Here is a 15,271-nt window from a genome sequence, read left to right as displayed (position 1 = left end):
CTATGGAGCTGGTAAGCAGTAGGATCAGAATTCAGACCTAGGTCTCTCATTCTCTTTTTAGAGAGACTAGAGGCTGGAGAGTGAAGGGCTGGGCTGGCTGATGTGAAGGATGCGTGAGGAGAGGGGCACTGGGTGGATCCCGAGATGGCAGAGAAGGGTGATGCAGACTTGGGCTGTTGGAAAGAGGGATTTTCTTCTCTGGGAGAAGCAGCAATTCTTGATTATAGTTCTGGTTACAAAATTTACACATGCCTGTTACACAAATCCAAACAGGGCAGAAACCCATAAAGTGGAAAGTGTCCCCCCGCTGTATCCTCAGTGGCCGGCACACAGTAGGGCTGCAATAAATAGTTGTTGAACGACTGAGGGAAAGTCAAGGCTCACACAGTCTTATCATGCTGGGATAATACTCTCAACACTTTTATGTCTTTTCCTCCAGATTTCTCCTGTGGTTGGATATTGGCATTTGAAAAAAAAAAAAAAAGAAAAAAAGGGGAGAACACTGTGCATATTGTATTACAACTTTCTTTTTTTTCACATAAAAATACTGCATATCTTGGATATCTGAGAAAGAGCGATTTTCTATGTATGCAGGGAATCCTTTTATTTGCAACAAAGTCTTGCAGAAATAGACACAATCAACTGAGCTTGCAAAGATAAATGTAAAAAGTCCTTTCTTTCCCTTATCAAAAGAAGCTGAGAAACCAGGCAGGAGGAGAGGGGAGCTGACTTTTAATGTCCTCCTTAGATGTTTCCTGTCTTCCAGTGGGACCACACAGTAATCCTTCACCAATTAGACTTTTTTTTTTTAGGTCGCAGCTTTTTTATTTTTTAATTGAGATATAGTCAATGTAAAATATTGTATGTTTCAGGTGTACAGCATAGTGATTCACAATTTTTAAAGGTTATATTCCATTTATAGTTATTATAAAATATTGGCTATGGGCTTCCCTGGTGGCACAGTGGTTGAGAGTCTGCCTGCTAATGCAGGGGACACTGGTTCGGGCCCTGGTCTGGGAGGATCCCACATGCCGCGGAGCGACTAGGACCGTGAGCCGCAACTACTGAGCCTGCGCGTCTGGAGCCTGTGTTCCGCAACGAGAGAGGCCGCGATAGTGAGAGGCCAGCACACCACAATGAGGAGTGGCCCCCGCTTGCCACAACTAGAGAAAGCCCTCGCAGAGAAACGAAGACCCAAGACAGCCAAAAAAATAAATAAATAAACAAATGTGGGGTTTAAAAAAAAAAAAAAGAAAAGAATTAAAAAAAATTAGGAAAAAGTGAAATTAAAAAAAATATATTGGCTATATTCCCTGTGCTGTAAAATATATCATTGTAGCTTATTTATTTTATACATAGTAGTTTGTACCTCTTTTTTTTAAATTGGAGTATAGCTGCTTTACGATGTTGTGTTAGTTTCAACTGTACAGCAACGTGAATCAGCTCTATGTATTCATATATCCCCTCTTTTTTGAATTTCCTTCCCATTCTGGTCACAAAAGGATGGAACGCTTCATGAATTTCCGTGTCATCCTTGCACAGGGGCCATGCTAATCTTCTCTGTATTGTTCCAATTTTAGTATATGTGCTGCTGAAGTGAGCACGGTAGTTTGTTCCTCTTATTTCCCTACCTCTAACTTGTCCCTCCCCCTTTCCCGCTCCCCACTGGTAACCACTAGTTTGTTTTCTATATCTGTGAGTCTATTTCTTTTTTTCTTATATTCACTAGTTTTATTTTTTAGATTCCACATAAAAGTCATATCATACAGTATTTGTCCTTTTCTATCTGACTTATTTCACTAAGCATAGTACCCTCCAAGTCCATCCATGTTGCTGCAAATGGCAAAATTGCATTCTTTTTTATGGCTGTGTAGTATTCCACTGCATATATATATATATATATATATATATATAGATATAGATATAGATATAGATATAGATATACATATACATATACATATACATATAGATATATCACATCTATTTTTGGGGGGTGGCCACACCATGCAGCTTGTGGGATCTTAGTTCCCCAACCAGGGACTGAACCTGGGCCGTAGCAGTGAAAGCGTCAACTCCTATCCACTGGACCGCCAGGGAATTCCCTACTGCATCTTCTTTATCCACTCATCTGTTGATGGGCACTTAGGTTGCTTTCATGTCTTGGCTATCGTAACTAATGCTGCTATGAACATTGGGGTGCATGTATCTTTTTGAATTAGTGTTTTCCATTTTAGGGGAATAAATACCCAGGAGTGGAATTGCTGGATCATGTGGTAGTTCTATTTTTAGTGTTTTGAGAAACCTTCAAACTGTTTTCCGTAGTGGCCACACCAATTTACATTTCCACCAACAGTGTACAAGGGTTTCCTTTTCTCCATATCCTCGCCAACAGTTGTTATTTGTGTTCTTTTTGGTGACGGCCATTCTGACAGGTGTTAGGTGATATCTTAACCAATCAGATCTTTAGTAGTGACCCCAATCTCCTGGGCTGCTCATGACATGATCCAACAATAGTTACTCAACCTGGATTTCCCTGAGGGATTTATTCCAGGATTTTACAGACCTAGCTCGTTACGTGTGTTTTATCCCTTAGGACAATATTTTAAAAGGCAGGTAGTATGGTGGTTCAGAGCAGGGGCTTTGAGGTCAGAGGGACCTGGATGGAGTCCCAGCTTTACCACTCGGCAGCTAGGAAATGCAGCCCATTGTCAAGAGCCGAGGAAGAAGGCCTGGGAAGAGAACTGAGTGCTCACGGCTAAGAAAATCTGACTAGCTGTCAAATAGAGATGCGGCAGGGGTCACAGGTAAAGGCACCTCGGCGTGAGTAAATCAAGCTGCCCTACCTGTGTGCATACCCATCTGCTTGCCATCCACATTTAGTTCACATTCAATCAACAAGTATTCAAGGCTGATGCGGATGGCAGCTACCGTTTCCTAAGGCTTATGTGTGACCCTATGATTTGGGTACCACGTCGTTTAATCCTCACAACTACCTGGTGAGATCTTAACCCCATTTTATAACCAAGTAAACAGAGGCACACAGAAGTCGAGATCTGCTCACACAATGAGTAAGCGCACACTTGAGAGTCACACCTTAGCAGCTGGTCTCCAAAGCCTGAACTCAGACTTATTCGCTCTAATGCAAATGGGGCTTTGCTGGGGCGAGGCCCGCGGCGCGCATCAGACACCCTTCAGTCCAGGGAATGAAACTCTCAGGTTTGTCTCTGTTCAAGTTAACGACAGAACCTGTCCTCTAGGAACTGGGCATGTACCTGGTACCCCTCTGGATCTTCGGAGGGCATGTGGGGTCACAGAAAAAACACAAGTGCCAGGATCACAACGACCTCAGTTTGAGTCCTGACCCTACCATGCACCAGCTGTGTGACTTTGAGCAAGTTCCTTAATGTTATTGATACTCAGTTTCCTTACTTGCAAAATAAAGACGACAATAGTACCTGGCTCATTGGGCTGTTGGAAGATGAAAGTACACAGTACATGTAAAACAACTAACACAGTGACAAGTACCGAGGAGGAGTTAAACAAACCATGGTTCCTACCCTCCTCTTAGGAACTGTGAACACACAAGGCTCTTAGGACTGCTTGCGTATGGTGATGAGTGACTGGGGGATCCCCTGCTGGCCTCAGTAATGGGAAGTACCTTGAATCACTTATCATGGTGGACTAACACATAAAAAGTTTTTGAGCCAGCTTCTTTTTTTTTTTTTTTTTTTTTTTAGTGGTACGTGGGCCTCTCACTGTTGTGGCCTCTCCTGTTGCGGAGCACAGGCTCCGGATGCACAGGTTCAGCGGCCATGGCTCACGGGCCCAGCTGCTCCGCGGCATGTGGGATCTTCCCGGACCGGGGCACGAACCCGTGTCCCCTGCATCGGCAGGCGGACTCTCAACCACTGTGCCACCAGGGAAGCCCCTGATGGCTTAATTTCGCAACCCATGTTTCTTTACGGGAATGTATGACTAGATTTAGAGACAGAGGCTTCAGTGACTCCTGAAGCCTGGGGAGGGGACAGTGCACACATTGCTTGGCCCCGCTATTACTAGGATAGAGATCATGGTCTTTCCTTGTTTTAGTTCTGATTTTGAAGAACAGCTAGAACTGTGGGCCACATCTCTCTTGGTTTCACGCACACTCAGACTCTGCCGTGATTACAACGACAGTAATACGGGGGTTGGGGAGGGGCTGGGTTGCCGGGAGCAATGCAGCGCCCCTGTTCTCTACGCTATCGGGGAGGGGCAGGCACTTACAGAAAAGTTCATCTGGATTTTGCCTCTTTTTTTTTTCTTAAACCCCACATTTGTTTATTTATTTATTTTTTTGGCTGTCTTGGGTCTTCGTTTCTGTGAGAGGGCTTTCTCTAGTTGCGACAAGCAGGGGCCACTCTTCATCCCGGTGCGCGGGCCTCTCACTATCGCGGCCTCTCGTTGCGGAGCACAGGCTGCAGACGCGCAGGCTCAGTAGTTGTGGCTCACGGGCCTAGCTGCTCCGCGGCATGTGGGATCCTCCCAGACCAGGGCTCGAACCCGTGTCCCCTGCATTAGCAGGCAGACTCCCAACCACTGTGCCACCAGGGAAGCCTTGCCTTTCTTTTTAAACACGTTTAAAAGAAATTCACACCACCTTCTGGATTACCTTAGACATATCCTGGCTGGGGTTGCTTAATCACCAGAGTTGAAAATCACTCCTCTATTCTCATTCATTATTGTAAGAATGTCAAATTTGCGCAGCCTCTCTGGAGAGCGCTTTGGCAAGTAGTATCAAGGATAAATGTTGGAGTTTCCCAGGTGTGGCCCTGGGCTCTCCCTTCTCATTCAATACTTTCTTCCTAGTGATACCATTCACACGTATGGCTTTAATCACCATCCATCCATCCACCCGTCCATCCATCCCATCTGACTAAGCACCCGCTATGTGGCACATGTTCTTCTGGGTTCCAGGGCCACATCACTGATACGGTTGGATATCCAGGGTGACAGCTGCGTCCTTGGCACCTCACTTTGGATGTCTACAGGCACCTCACACTCATCTTCCCTCTCAAACCTGGTCCTCCTGTGGCATTCTTTACTCTGGATTTTAGTGAAGGAACCACATCTGTACTTTTAACACAAGCCAGAAACCTGGAGACCTGTAGTCCCCTTTCTCTCCATCACTTCCCTTCTAGCCATATCTAACTCCATCACTGAGGCCTGTTGATTCATCTCTTAAATGCCCCTGGAATCTTCTCTCTTGCTCCGTCCCCTCCATTGCCACAGTGAGGGCCACCATCGTGTCTTGTGACAGCCTCCTAACTGCTCTCCCGGGGTTCTGTGCTGGCCACCTTCCTGTACATTTTCCACTCGTGGCCAAGATGACTGTCTCCAAATGCAAGCCTGTTCCATCAGTTCCTTACTTAAAACCTTTCGTGGGCTTCTCTCTGCTCTCAGGTTAAAGCAGAGCTTCTTACCAGTGCTCTGCAAGCCCCCGGCCACACCATGATACAGCCCCTGTGGACCTCCTTCACCAGTCCCTGCCCTCCGCCTCCATTTCTTTTAGTCCCGTGAGTTTTCCATGCTTCCTGCGATCCCACCACGCTGCTCCCTCCACCCAGAATGCCCTCCCCTCCCCTCTTTGGCAAATAACTCCTATGCACCCTGCAGGTGCCCTGCCGTCCCTGACCAGGTCAGAGCCCTGCACTTCTCCTTCAAAGCAACTGTCATGATTAAAGTTTTACATGTGAGTGATTTTTCAGTTAATGCCCCACCCCTATTCCTCCCTGAGACCCTAAGATCTACAAGCGCAGGGAGAGTGCCTGTTAGTTCCCCAATATTTTATTATGAAAGATTTCAAATGTACAGTGAAGAGGGAGGAATTTTACAGCCAACATCCATATACCCCATAACCTGAATTCTACCTGTTTCTGACCCCATTATATTTCCAACCTGCACTGTGCCTGGTATCTAGGAGGCCTGCGATAAATCTTTGTTGAATGAAAGTGGTTCATATCCTTCCACATCTAGGATGATAAAGATAAGATGAACAGGTATGTGTGAATAATATTTATGTCAGCCTCATCTATTAAGTGTGAAAAACTGGAAGCAACTTAAATGCCCATTATAGAGGACTGGCTAAATAAATTACGGTACACCCTTCAGAATGGGGTTCCTTGCCATCAGTGACAGCGATGATGTAGATCTGTGTGTATTGACATGGAAGGGTGCTCCAGATGTACTGTTAGGAATGAAACTAAAGGAAATTGGGTATAATATGACATTATTCTTTTGTAAAGTTAAAAAATCAATACACGTGGATAGGTAGTGCCTATTTTATGCCAGGTACTATTTTAAGTACTTTACATGTATCAATGCATTTTAATCCTCACAAAAATCCTAAGGGGTGAGTATTCCCTATTATCCCCATTTTACAGGTAAAGAAACAGGCACAGAGAGGGGAAGTAACTTGCCTAGAATCACACAGCTCTTTCCATGGGAAAATGCCCTGGAAGTTCCACACAAAATATGATCGTAGTGACGATACCAAACGCTAGCGAGGATGTGAAGCAACAGGAACTCTCATTCATTGTTGGCGGGAACGCAAAACAGCCACTTTGGAAAAGAGTTTTGTGGTTTTCTTAAAAACTAAACGTACTCTACGGACTTCCCTGGTGGCCTAGTGGTTAAGAATCCGCCCGCCAATGCAAGGGACACAGGTTCAAGCCCTGGTCTGGGAAGATCCCACATGCCACGGAGCAACTAAGCCTGTGTGCCACAACTACTGAGCCTGTGCTCTAGAGCCCATGAGCCACAACTACTGAGACCGTGTGCCACAACTACTGAAGCCTGCGCACCTAGAGCCCACGCAACGCAACAAGAGAAGCCACTGCAATGAGAAGCCCGTGCACCACAAGGAAGAGTAGCCCCCGCTTGCGGCAACTAGAGAAAGCCCGTGCGCAGCAATGAAGACCCAATGCAGCCAAAAATAAATAAAATAAAATAAATTAATTAAAAAAAAAACTTAAATGTACTCTAACCACACGATTCAGCAACCGCGCCCTTGGTATTTACTCAAAGAAGTTGAAAACATGTCCACACAAAACCCTGCATGTGGACGTTTATGGCAGCTTTATTCATAACTGCCAAAACTTGGAAGCCACCAGGATGTCCTTCAGTAGGTGAATGGATAATGGAATATTATTGGGCACTTAAAAAGAAAAAAAGAGCTATCAAGCCATGAAAAGACTTGGAGGAAACGAAAATGCATATTACTAAATAAAAAAAACTAATCTGAAAAGTTGTATGATTCCAACTACATGATATCCTGGAAAAGGCAAAAACTATGGCGACGGTAAAAAGATCTGTGGTTGCCAGGGGCTGCGGGGGGGCTGGGAGGGAGCACAGAGGATTTTCAGGGCAGTGAAACTATTCTTTTTTTTGGGGGGGGATAGGTTCTTTTATTTGGAATAAAAATGTCCAGTTTTGAAAAGAAAAGACGTTATCTTAAAAACTTAAGTCCTCAAACCACAGGTTTCCCCATGACGAGTTGAATTCCTGAACACTGCAGAGGGATTACTGGAGATGTTGATTACTTAAGGCACTAATAGGAAGGCACTGAAGAACAGCAGGGCCAGGCTTCAATCAGACAAACATGCGCTGCCATGGAGGAATTGCATAGGCTGGCTCTGAAGTTGGCTTCTCCTTTGCTTCTTTTTATTTTGTTAAACTTGTAGCTTTACTTTCCTCAGTTTCTAGAATATCAGTTTCTAGATATTTGGGTTTATGGGTTATCATCATTTTGCTTTATTACCACGTCCCTGATCTGTAACTTCACCCACCCCACTTCCCCTCTATGGACTCCACAGGTGGCTTTTAATGAATTCTGCGTACTTTCTGTTACTGTGTAGTTACAGAGTGACCTGAGAAGTGAAACTCATAAATCGAGTTGACCTAATACCAGGGCTTTGTGCACAGAATCCACCAATCTGCTCAGAGATGGCCTGATCTGAACCACATCCCCCGCCGTGCTCCCTGGCTTCTGCTTAGGGCAGTAGATTTGGGATCAAAAGCACCTTCAGGACTGGACCATCTTCCCGGTGGAGCACTGTGATTTACAGGGCCTCTGGGTCCTCCCCGGGGTGGGCCTCATTATTGGTGGACCTGCTGGTCTCAGGACTTAATGAAGCTCAGGTTGTTGATGTCTCATCGCAGAAAGAATTCAGTGAGAGACAAAGTGGTAGGTAAGACGTGGACTTATTTAGAGAGAAACACACTCCACAGACAGAGCGTGGGCCATCTCAGAAGGCGAGAAAGGCCAGGGCAGGGAAACGATTCTGTATGATATTATAATGGTGGATACATGTCATCACACATTTGTCCAAGTCCAAACCCATAGGATGTACAACACCAAGAGTGACCCCTACACAGCACTGTAAATCAACTACACTCCAATAAAATTAAAATGAAAAAGAGTGAACCCTAATATAAACCATGGACTTTGGGTGATTAGGACGTGTCAATGTAGGTTCATCAGTCCTGACAACTGTACCTCTCTGGTGCTGATGCTGATAAATGGGGGAGGCTGTGTATGAGTGGGGACAGGGGGTACCTGGGAAATCTCTGTATCATCCTCTCAATTTTGCCATGAACATAAAACTGCTCTAAAAAACGTCTCTACTCTATATATGTATATATATGGTTACTTCTGAGAGAGAAGATTTAGCATAATTTCGATTTTTCCTTTTGCCACTGTCACGTCTCATTTTTCTCCAGTAATCACGTCTCACTTGTGTACTTTTTTCCAGGAACACTGCTTCTCAAGTGGTGAAGCAAAGTGAAGTCTGGAGAAGGGAACACTTGGCCACATACCTAAGAAGCCTCCCTCAATAGATGTCCCATCGTGATCAGATTCAACGCAATATTTCAGTCATGTAACTATGTGAGAAAAGAGTTTCAATCACCTTTGTCGGAGCTGGAGAACTGGATCCCCACCTCGTGGAGGAGATGCTCCGTTTCCTCCAGCCAGGACAGTGACAGGCGCAAGATGTCCAGTGCCACCTTCTGGAGCCCTGAGACAGGTGGGCTCACCTGCAGGTGCTGTAGGTGGTCGACCTCCTTCTTCAGCTCATTGCTAGAGCAAGACATTGTCATGCACGCCTGGAAAGAGATGAGGTCGTGAGGAGCCCGGGCACCATCGCCAGAAATACCACCTGACGGTTGTGACCCACACAGAGCAGTGTTCTTGACGGGCCCATGAAGCAGGCAGAGCCGTATGTTGGCCGCCCTGTGACGGCCCAGTTTTACTTCCCTTTTTCGGGGGGCGGAAGGAAGGAGGCAGCTTTTATTTCACGTGCACTCTAACTGGGACTCTGGATGGACAAATAGACCCTTTGTTTAGGTATAGGCAATTCCAAAGCCAAATTGCCAAGGACGATTTGGCTGAAAGGAGAAGCAAATTTGGTTACAGAATTCCTGCTGAGATCAACACACAAGCTGGTCATAAAGTGCGGTTTCCTGATTTGAAAGAGTGCTGACAAGCCAACATTTGCCCAGACTCCCCAAATAGTAGCTGCATATTTCCAGAGAAAGCAGAAGCAGCTGCCTGATGTGATAAGCTGGATCCCTGCGTGGGGGCCATGAAGTGGGGGCTCTGCCAGACCCTCTGGTCCAATAAGGGTAAGAGCAGCCTTCCACTGCTGGGACAGAAAAGAAAACTGCAAATAAAGAGCAGAAGGTTTCTTTGGTTTCTCTGGAAATAACACGGGGCTGTTTTTTTTCCCCCGGGGTCTGGGGCCTCCCAAAGGCAGCACTTGGAGTGTGTCGGGCAGCTTCTCCTTGGCCACACCAAGTTCACCTGGGAGGCATTTCTGGAGGTCCTTTGTTTTCTGATCTCAAACAGATTTCTCCAACAAGAGAAAAGGTGGACTAAAAGCAGAGCTGGACAATTTCCTGAACAAGGAGCACAAAAATGAGACACAGGGGACATTTGAGGAATGGAGAAGGGGGCACCTGGCAACTGTCTAAGGATGTCTTCAGCTTCTTGATGTTCTGGGTGATTTCCTCCTCTTTGCAGCTGCTGAGCTGGGTCTCCTTCTGCAGGGTCCGCTTTTGCTGCCAAACGTTGCTATTGTCCTCTGTGACCCTGCTGCTCTTTTCTGGTAACTGGTGAGAAAAAGAAAAAAAAAAGATTTAAAATGCAGGGTGGGGCTTCCCTGGTGGCGCGGTGGTTGGGAGTCTGCCTGCCGATGCAGGGGATGCGGGTTCAAGCCCTGGTCTGGGAAGATCCCACATGCCGCGGAGCAACTGGGCCTGTGAGCCACAACTACTGAGCCTGCGCGTCTGGAGCCTGTGCTCCGCAACAAGAGAGGCCGCGATAGTGAGAGGCCCGCGCACAGCGATGAAGGGTGGCCCCTGCTCGCCGCAACTGGAGAAAGCCCTCGCACAGAAACGAAGACCCAACCCAGCAAAAATTAATTAATTAATTAATTAAAATGCAGGGTGGCTCTGGGGGGAGGGGACCTGGAGGGCTTCAGCTTAAGCTCGGAGGAGGGAGGTCCTGGCGTGTTTTGGGGTTGGCTCTGGAGCGTGGATATTGGCTCTGTCACCGGGGCATGTTTCCCAGGATCAGAGATGGTGTTTTAAGAGCCAAAGGCCTGTCATGTGGCCACGAGTGTGTTCTAGATTCTTCTGCATTCTGGGAGGGATTCATCACGCTGAGCCTGATGCTGTGGGCTCCTAAAAAGGAGGTCGTCCGAGAGAAGCCCGTGGTGTGATCTTGTGACCCGCGCGCTGACACCCAGGATTGGAGAGGATAAACGGAAGGATAATAAGGCATCGTTACAGCCAGAGGCCCACCCTCACTGCCATCTGCCACTTCAGGAGGAACGAGCGAGCGAGGACGCACCGTCCATGCTGAGGCCGCTCCTTTCCTCGAGGGGCTAACGGAGGTTCACCGTGCGGGTCTGCCGACCAGACACAGTCCTGGGTGGTTTAATTTGATTTTCACAGAAACACTACAAGGGAGTTTAACTGGCTTTTACTTGAAAAGCCAGGAAATCCCAGAAAATCAAAACAAATCTTTATGGTGTAGCAACAGTGTGAAAATTATGTGCCACCAACAAAAAACAGGAACATATGCTCCCAGTGTCTGGAGCCCCGGGTCCCTGAAGGAGAAAGTGGGGAAGAGAGACGAGCCTGCTGACTGGAGACGGGTTTGTCCTGGACCGGTTTCACGCGTCCGCAGGTGGCCTTGAGGACCTGACCTCTGAAGAGCTCCAGCTGCAGCACAAAGAAAGGGAAGGGGATGAGGTGAGGGGCGCAGCTGCAGCGGCACGGCTGGGGGAGGCGCCTCCGTCGCTGGGTCTGGGAGAAATCGGTGAGAAGGCTCTGCACGCCTTCAGTGGTCATTATGGGTAATTAACACCTTCACCTCTCACCGGAAGGGGCAGTGCCCACACAACAGAGGGGGACAGCAGGTTTTAATGACTTTTCAGGTGTGCCCGCCTAACCTAGCCGACGCACACGGTCAGCACACACACGTCTCGGGCTCTCGGAAGAGCCACTTGCTGCCAATTATCCAGTGGGAAGTCCAGGGCCGGGAGCGCTCTTCCGTAATTGCTACGTTGGCACCAGGCTGTGAGATAAACATTGAGGCTGTCAGCCCGGGTAACTCGTGTCATCAGCAAGGGCTCCTGGGGAGAGAAGGAGGAGCTGCCTGCTGCCGTTTTGTGCCTTAGACCTTGTGTCCTGAAGACGACGTCTCCTGTATTCCTCTCCAGGTCCCCGGAGCCTGGTGCAGCGCCTGGCACACAGCAGGCACTCAATAAACGTTCATCGAATGCTTAGAACAGAAACACCTGTCAAGTCAGATGTTCAAAGTCCTCTCCTTCAGTTCAGCCAGTTTTTACTGAGTGCCTCCCTGATGCTGGTGTCTTCATATTACGGATGATGAAACAACGCAGTTAAATTAAGTCAGGGCTTCTAGAATGACGAGTTCAAGATGCCCCAGGCTCATGAGACTTGAACGGCAAAGAAGCCCAAGTTTCTCTGGAAATTTCCCAACGTGATGGCCCTTGGACTGGGTTTTTGGCTCACTGGCAAAATGTGGTCATGAAAGGCTCTAAAACAGAGCCCTGAAGGACCACAAGGGCCACAGAATCAATGAGAACGTGAACAGGTCCTAAGACACAGGAGTCTGCTGCACACCAGGGAGCTCTAGGAAGCCAAGTAGAGGAATTGTGACTCTCCTAAGGACACCTCTGCAGTCATCCTGCCAGAAGCCAGCTGGGTGATTGGAGGGACTCTGGGTCGTCTGCTGGTTTCATGGCCAAGGGAGGGTCCTAGGTCGCCCGAGGAAGAGGTTATGCAGAGGGCCCTGTGGGCAATGGCCCGTGTTATCACCAGAGGCGCCCTACAGGACTGCTTGGTGGGGGGTGGGGATGGGGAGGGACAGGTCCTGCTGGATGGTGGGCTGAGTCCTGTGGTCACTGGCCTGGGGAAGGGCAGGACCTCAGGCCGGGAGCGGGCTGTGGAGACAAGGGGGTGAAGCAGCAAGGCCCAGGCAGCGCAGAGAAGCCTTGTTCGTCCTTTCTCTCTCGAGTCTAGACCTGGAGGAATCTCAGTGTCTCTGAGGGTCTTCCTGGATGACCCCTGGCCAGAGCCATGACCAGGCGCTCGGCAAGTGGCGCAGATCATGCCCTCAAGGCGGGTGTTCGCCGTGGGTGCAGAGTGCCAGCAAGGTGAGGGGTAGCCCAGGTGCACGGAGGGAAGCCCAGGCTGGCGGGCTCTCTGCCTTGCTAAGGGGTCGGCACCCTGCAGGAGAAAGGACACCGGGGGTGATGGTGTGGAAGTTGGTTGAAGAGGCTTTCAAACCTGCCTGAGGGTCAGCATCATCATTTAACTTGTGGGTGCCTCTGAAGTTCAGCGCGTGGGACAAATTCCGGTCACACTGATGGTTCAGGCTTGGATGCTACCAAACTCAAGGGCTTTGGGAGCTGGGCTGGGTGGGACGGAGGGCTCCTTTAAGGATCGTGGTTCTTAACCTTTTTTGGTGGTTTACAAATCCTTCTGAGCATCCAATGAGTGACGAGGTGGACTCACTCTCCCAGAAAAAGAAAAGCACAAACACATACACGCAAAACGTTCTTGGTCCCCCTGGAGCCGTGGCTGCCAGGAGAGGATGCCTTGTGGAGGGGCCCAAGATGGGCTGCCCTCGGTGGGCTGTGTTCTGGAGGGCCAGTGCCCCATCTTGGGTTCTCGTTTGCTCTCCCTTAGCCTTTGGTGAAGGCTCGTTTGCATGTTCTGGCCCTCATGTCTGTGCCACGTGTCAGAGGAAGGGCCACTGGGCCATCTTGGGTCAGAGGCCTGGGAAATGGCCCTCTCCCCACCCTGCCCACCTCCACCTGGCATAAGCTGTGGTATTCTGGGTTTTACTTTATTAAGAAAAGTGGCAGGACTTCCCTGGCGCTCCAGTGGTTAAGACTCCATGCAGCCACTGCAGGGGGCACGGGTTCCATCCCTGGTCGGGGAACTAAAATCCTGCAAGCCACGCGGTTCGGCCAAACAAAACAAACAAACAAACAAACAGAAATGTGGCAATTCCCTGGGGACACTGACTGTAGCATCTCTTTGGGGGCCCAGAGGAAGAAAGATCGCTCTAAATGTCAGGACAAAAAATGTGAAGGAGAAAGTGCTAGAAACACCACCGGGGTCAAGAGCTCAAACCCTTCCCAAGAGGGAACCGCACAGCTGGTTCACTGGGGTGGGCCTTGAGCTGGGACTGGCTGCTTGGTCAGGGTCTCAGGCAACAGCAAACACTGGAGTGGGCAGCTTCCCAGAAGGAAAAGCCTCTTTAGTGAAATCCACGGGGACGCGGAAGCTGCACAAAGCCCTGCCCCTGAGATAAGCGGGTGAACTAAGGCAGGCCGTCTTCCTCCTCATTCATCCCTGCCGGCCGCTTGGGTGCGGGATTCCGTGGAGAGCACGGGCCCGTGAAGGGGCTCTGCAGCACACCTACCTGACCTACTGCCCTTTCCAAATTGGCTTTAATGAGGTTTTCTCTGTTCCTCATTTCTTTCAGCTGAAGCAATTTCCTTCTGCAATCCTCCCGAAGCTTCTCTTCCACCTGAAAGGATGATGAAAGTGTGGGCTTGCTGCTAATGTGATCATCATGCCCTCTGGGGAAACTCTTCTGGGTGGGCTAATGGCAGTGGGGGAGTCCCTGAGGGGTAGGGACAGCTGCAGCCCAGCAGCAGGGGTCACAGGCATGCACAGGGTGGAGGCAAACTCACAGGGAGTTGCCCCCTACGGGAAAGGGCCGAGCTCTGCACCCGGGGCTCAACTATGTTCTACCGCACACTCCCATCCCAGGTCGGTCCCTAACAAGCCGTACGACACTCGGAAAGTTACTTCACTGCTCCGTGACTCAGTGTCCTCATCTGTCAAATGGGAATGATGATACTAGTATCACTGCATAGAGTCATTGTGGGGATTCAATGTTTGGAATAGTGCTTAAGGGCTCTGTGAGAGTGTTAAGTACCGTTGTAACCTATGAAAGGTGGACGGGAATGTCCGCCGTACAGTCTCGTTCTAATAACTCGTGATGGGTACTTGGAAATGTTATGATTGGGTTTATTATCATAACTGTTTGTCGTTACCACTTTGAGCACACTCACTGGTGGTAACCTCTCTGGAGGCTTGCCAAAGCAATGTCTATTAAGAACTGCAGCCTGCAAAGGAAGGCCTTTAAAGTGGAGAAGCTTGCCTACTTTTCCCCCCTTGCTTGGGTAACAGTCAACGCACGGTAAGCTTGGGAGTGCTCCACGCTACCCTTGGCTGGCCAGTGTAGGCCTCGCAGCTGCTCAATTCTTGGATGCACCTGCTGAGCCCTGGGCCCTGGCACTAACAGGAAATGAGGCAAACACTCGTAAATAAATGGAAAGTTTTTGTGCTGAAACAAATTCACAGGCTGTGTTTTTAGGGATCTGAAGAGGGGGATCACAGGGATGTTATAAAAGACCCAGAAAAGCCCTTAAGAGCTTTCTTCTGAGTAGTGTGGCCCAGTGGAAGAGCCTCTACCCAGCTCCGTTACCTTGGAAAAGTCATCTAAGCTCTCTGGGCCTTAGTTTTCTCCCAGGTCTAAACATGCTCTGACTTCTATTTCAGCAGCCTGTTTCATATGCTGCAAAAGCCAAGTCCAGCCTTGGACTCTGCCCCTGTTTGTGTTCTGCATGAACAGCCCCCGTTCCTGTCCCCAAGCCTCAGAGTCACCTTCAGCGGCCGCCCTGCT

General features: G+C 48.8%; 1 protein-coding gene across 1 annotated transcript in view; it reads right to left on the bottom strand.

Moving 5' to 3' along the window:
- Positions 1 to 15,271, bottom strand: part of LOC309808901 (forkhead-associated domain-containing protein 1-like) — a gene marked incomplete at both ends in the record, with an annotated part of 100,147 nt that overhangs the window by 15,067 nt on the left and 69,809 nt on the right. Inside the window, 4 exons of the mRNA XM_082629472.1 lie at positions 8,941 to 9,141; positions 9,994 to 10,146; positions 11,179 to 11,262; positions 14,000 to 14,107. Coding sequence (XP_082485598.1) covers positions 8,941 to 9,141; positions 9,994 to 10,146; positions 11,179 to 11,262; positions 14,000 to 14,107 — 546 coding nt within the window. The remainder of the gene's footprint in view (positions 1 to 8,940; positions 9,142 to 9,993; positions 10,147 to 11,178; positions 11,263 to 13,999; positions 14,108 to 15,271) is intronic.

Source organism: Mesoplodon mirus, assembly GCF_964341445.2.
Source record: "Mesoplodon mirus genome assembly, chromosome: 7".
In the NCBI taxonomy this organism is placed as follows: Eukaryota; Metazoa; Chordata; class Mammalia; order Artiodactyla; family Ziphiidae; genus Mesoplodon; species Mesoplodon mirus.
The sequence above is the reverse complement of the archived record's forward strand: the minus strand, read 5'-3'. Positions and strand labels throughout refer to the sequence as shown.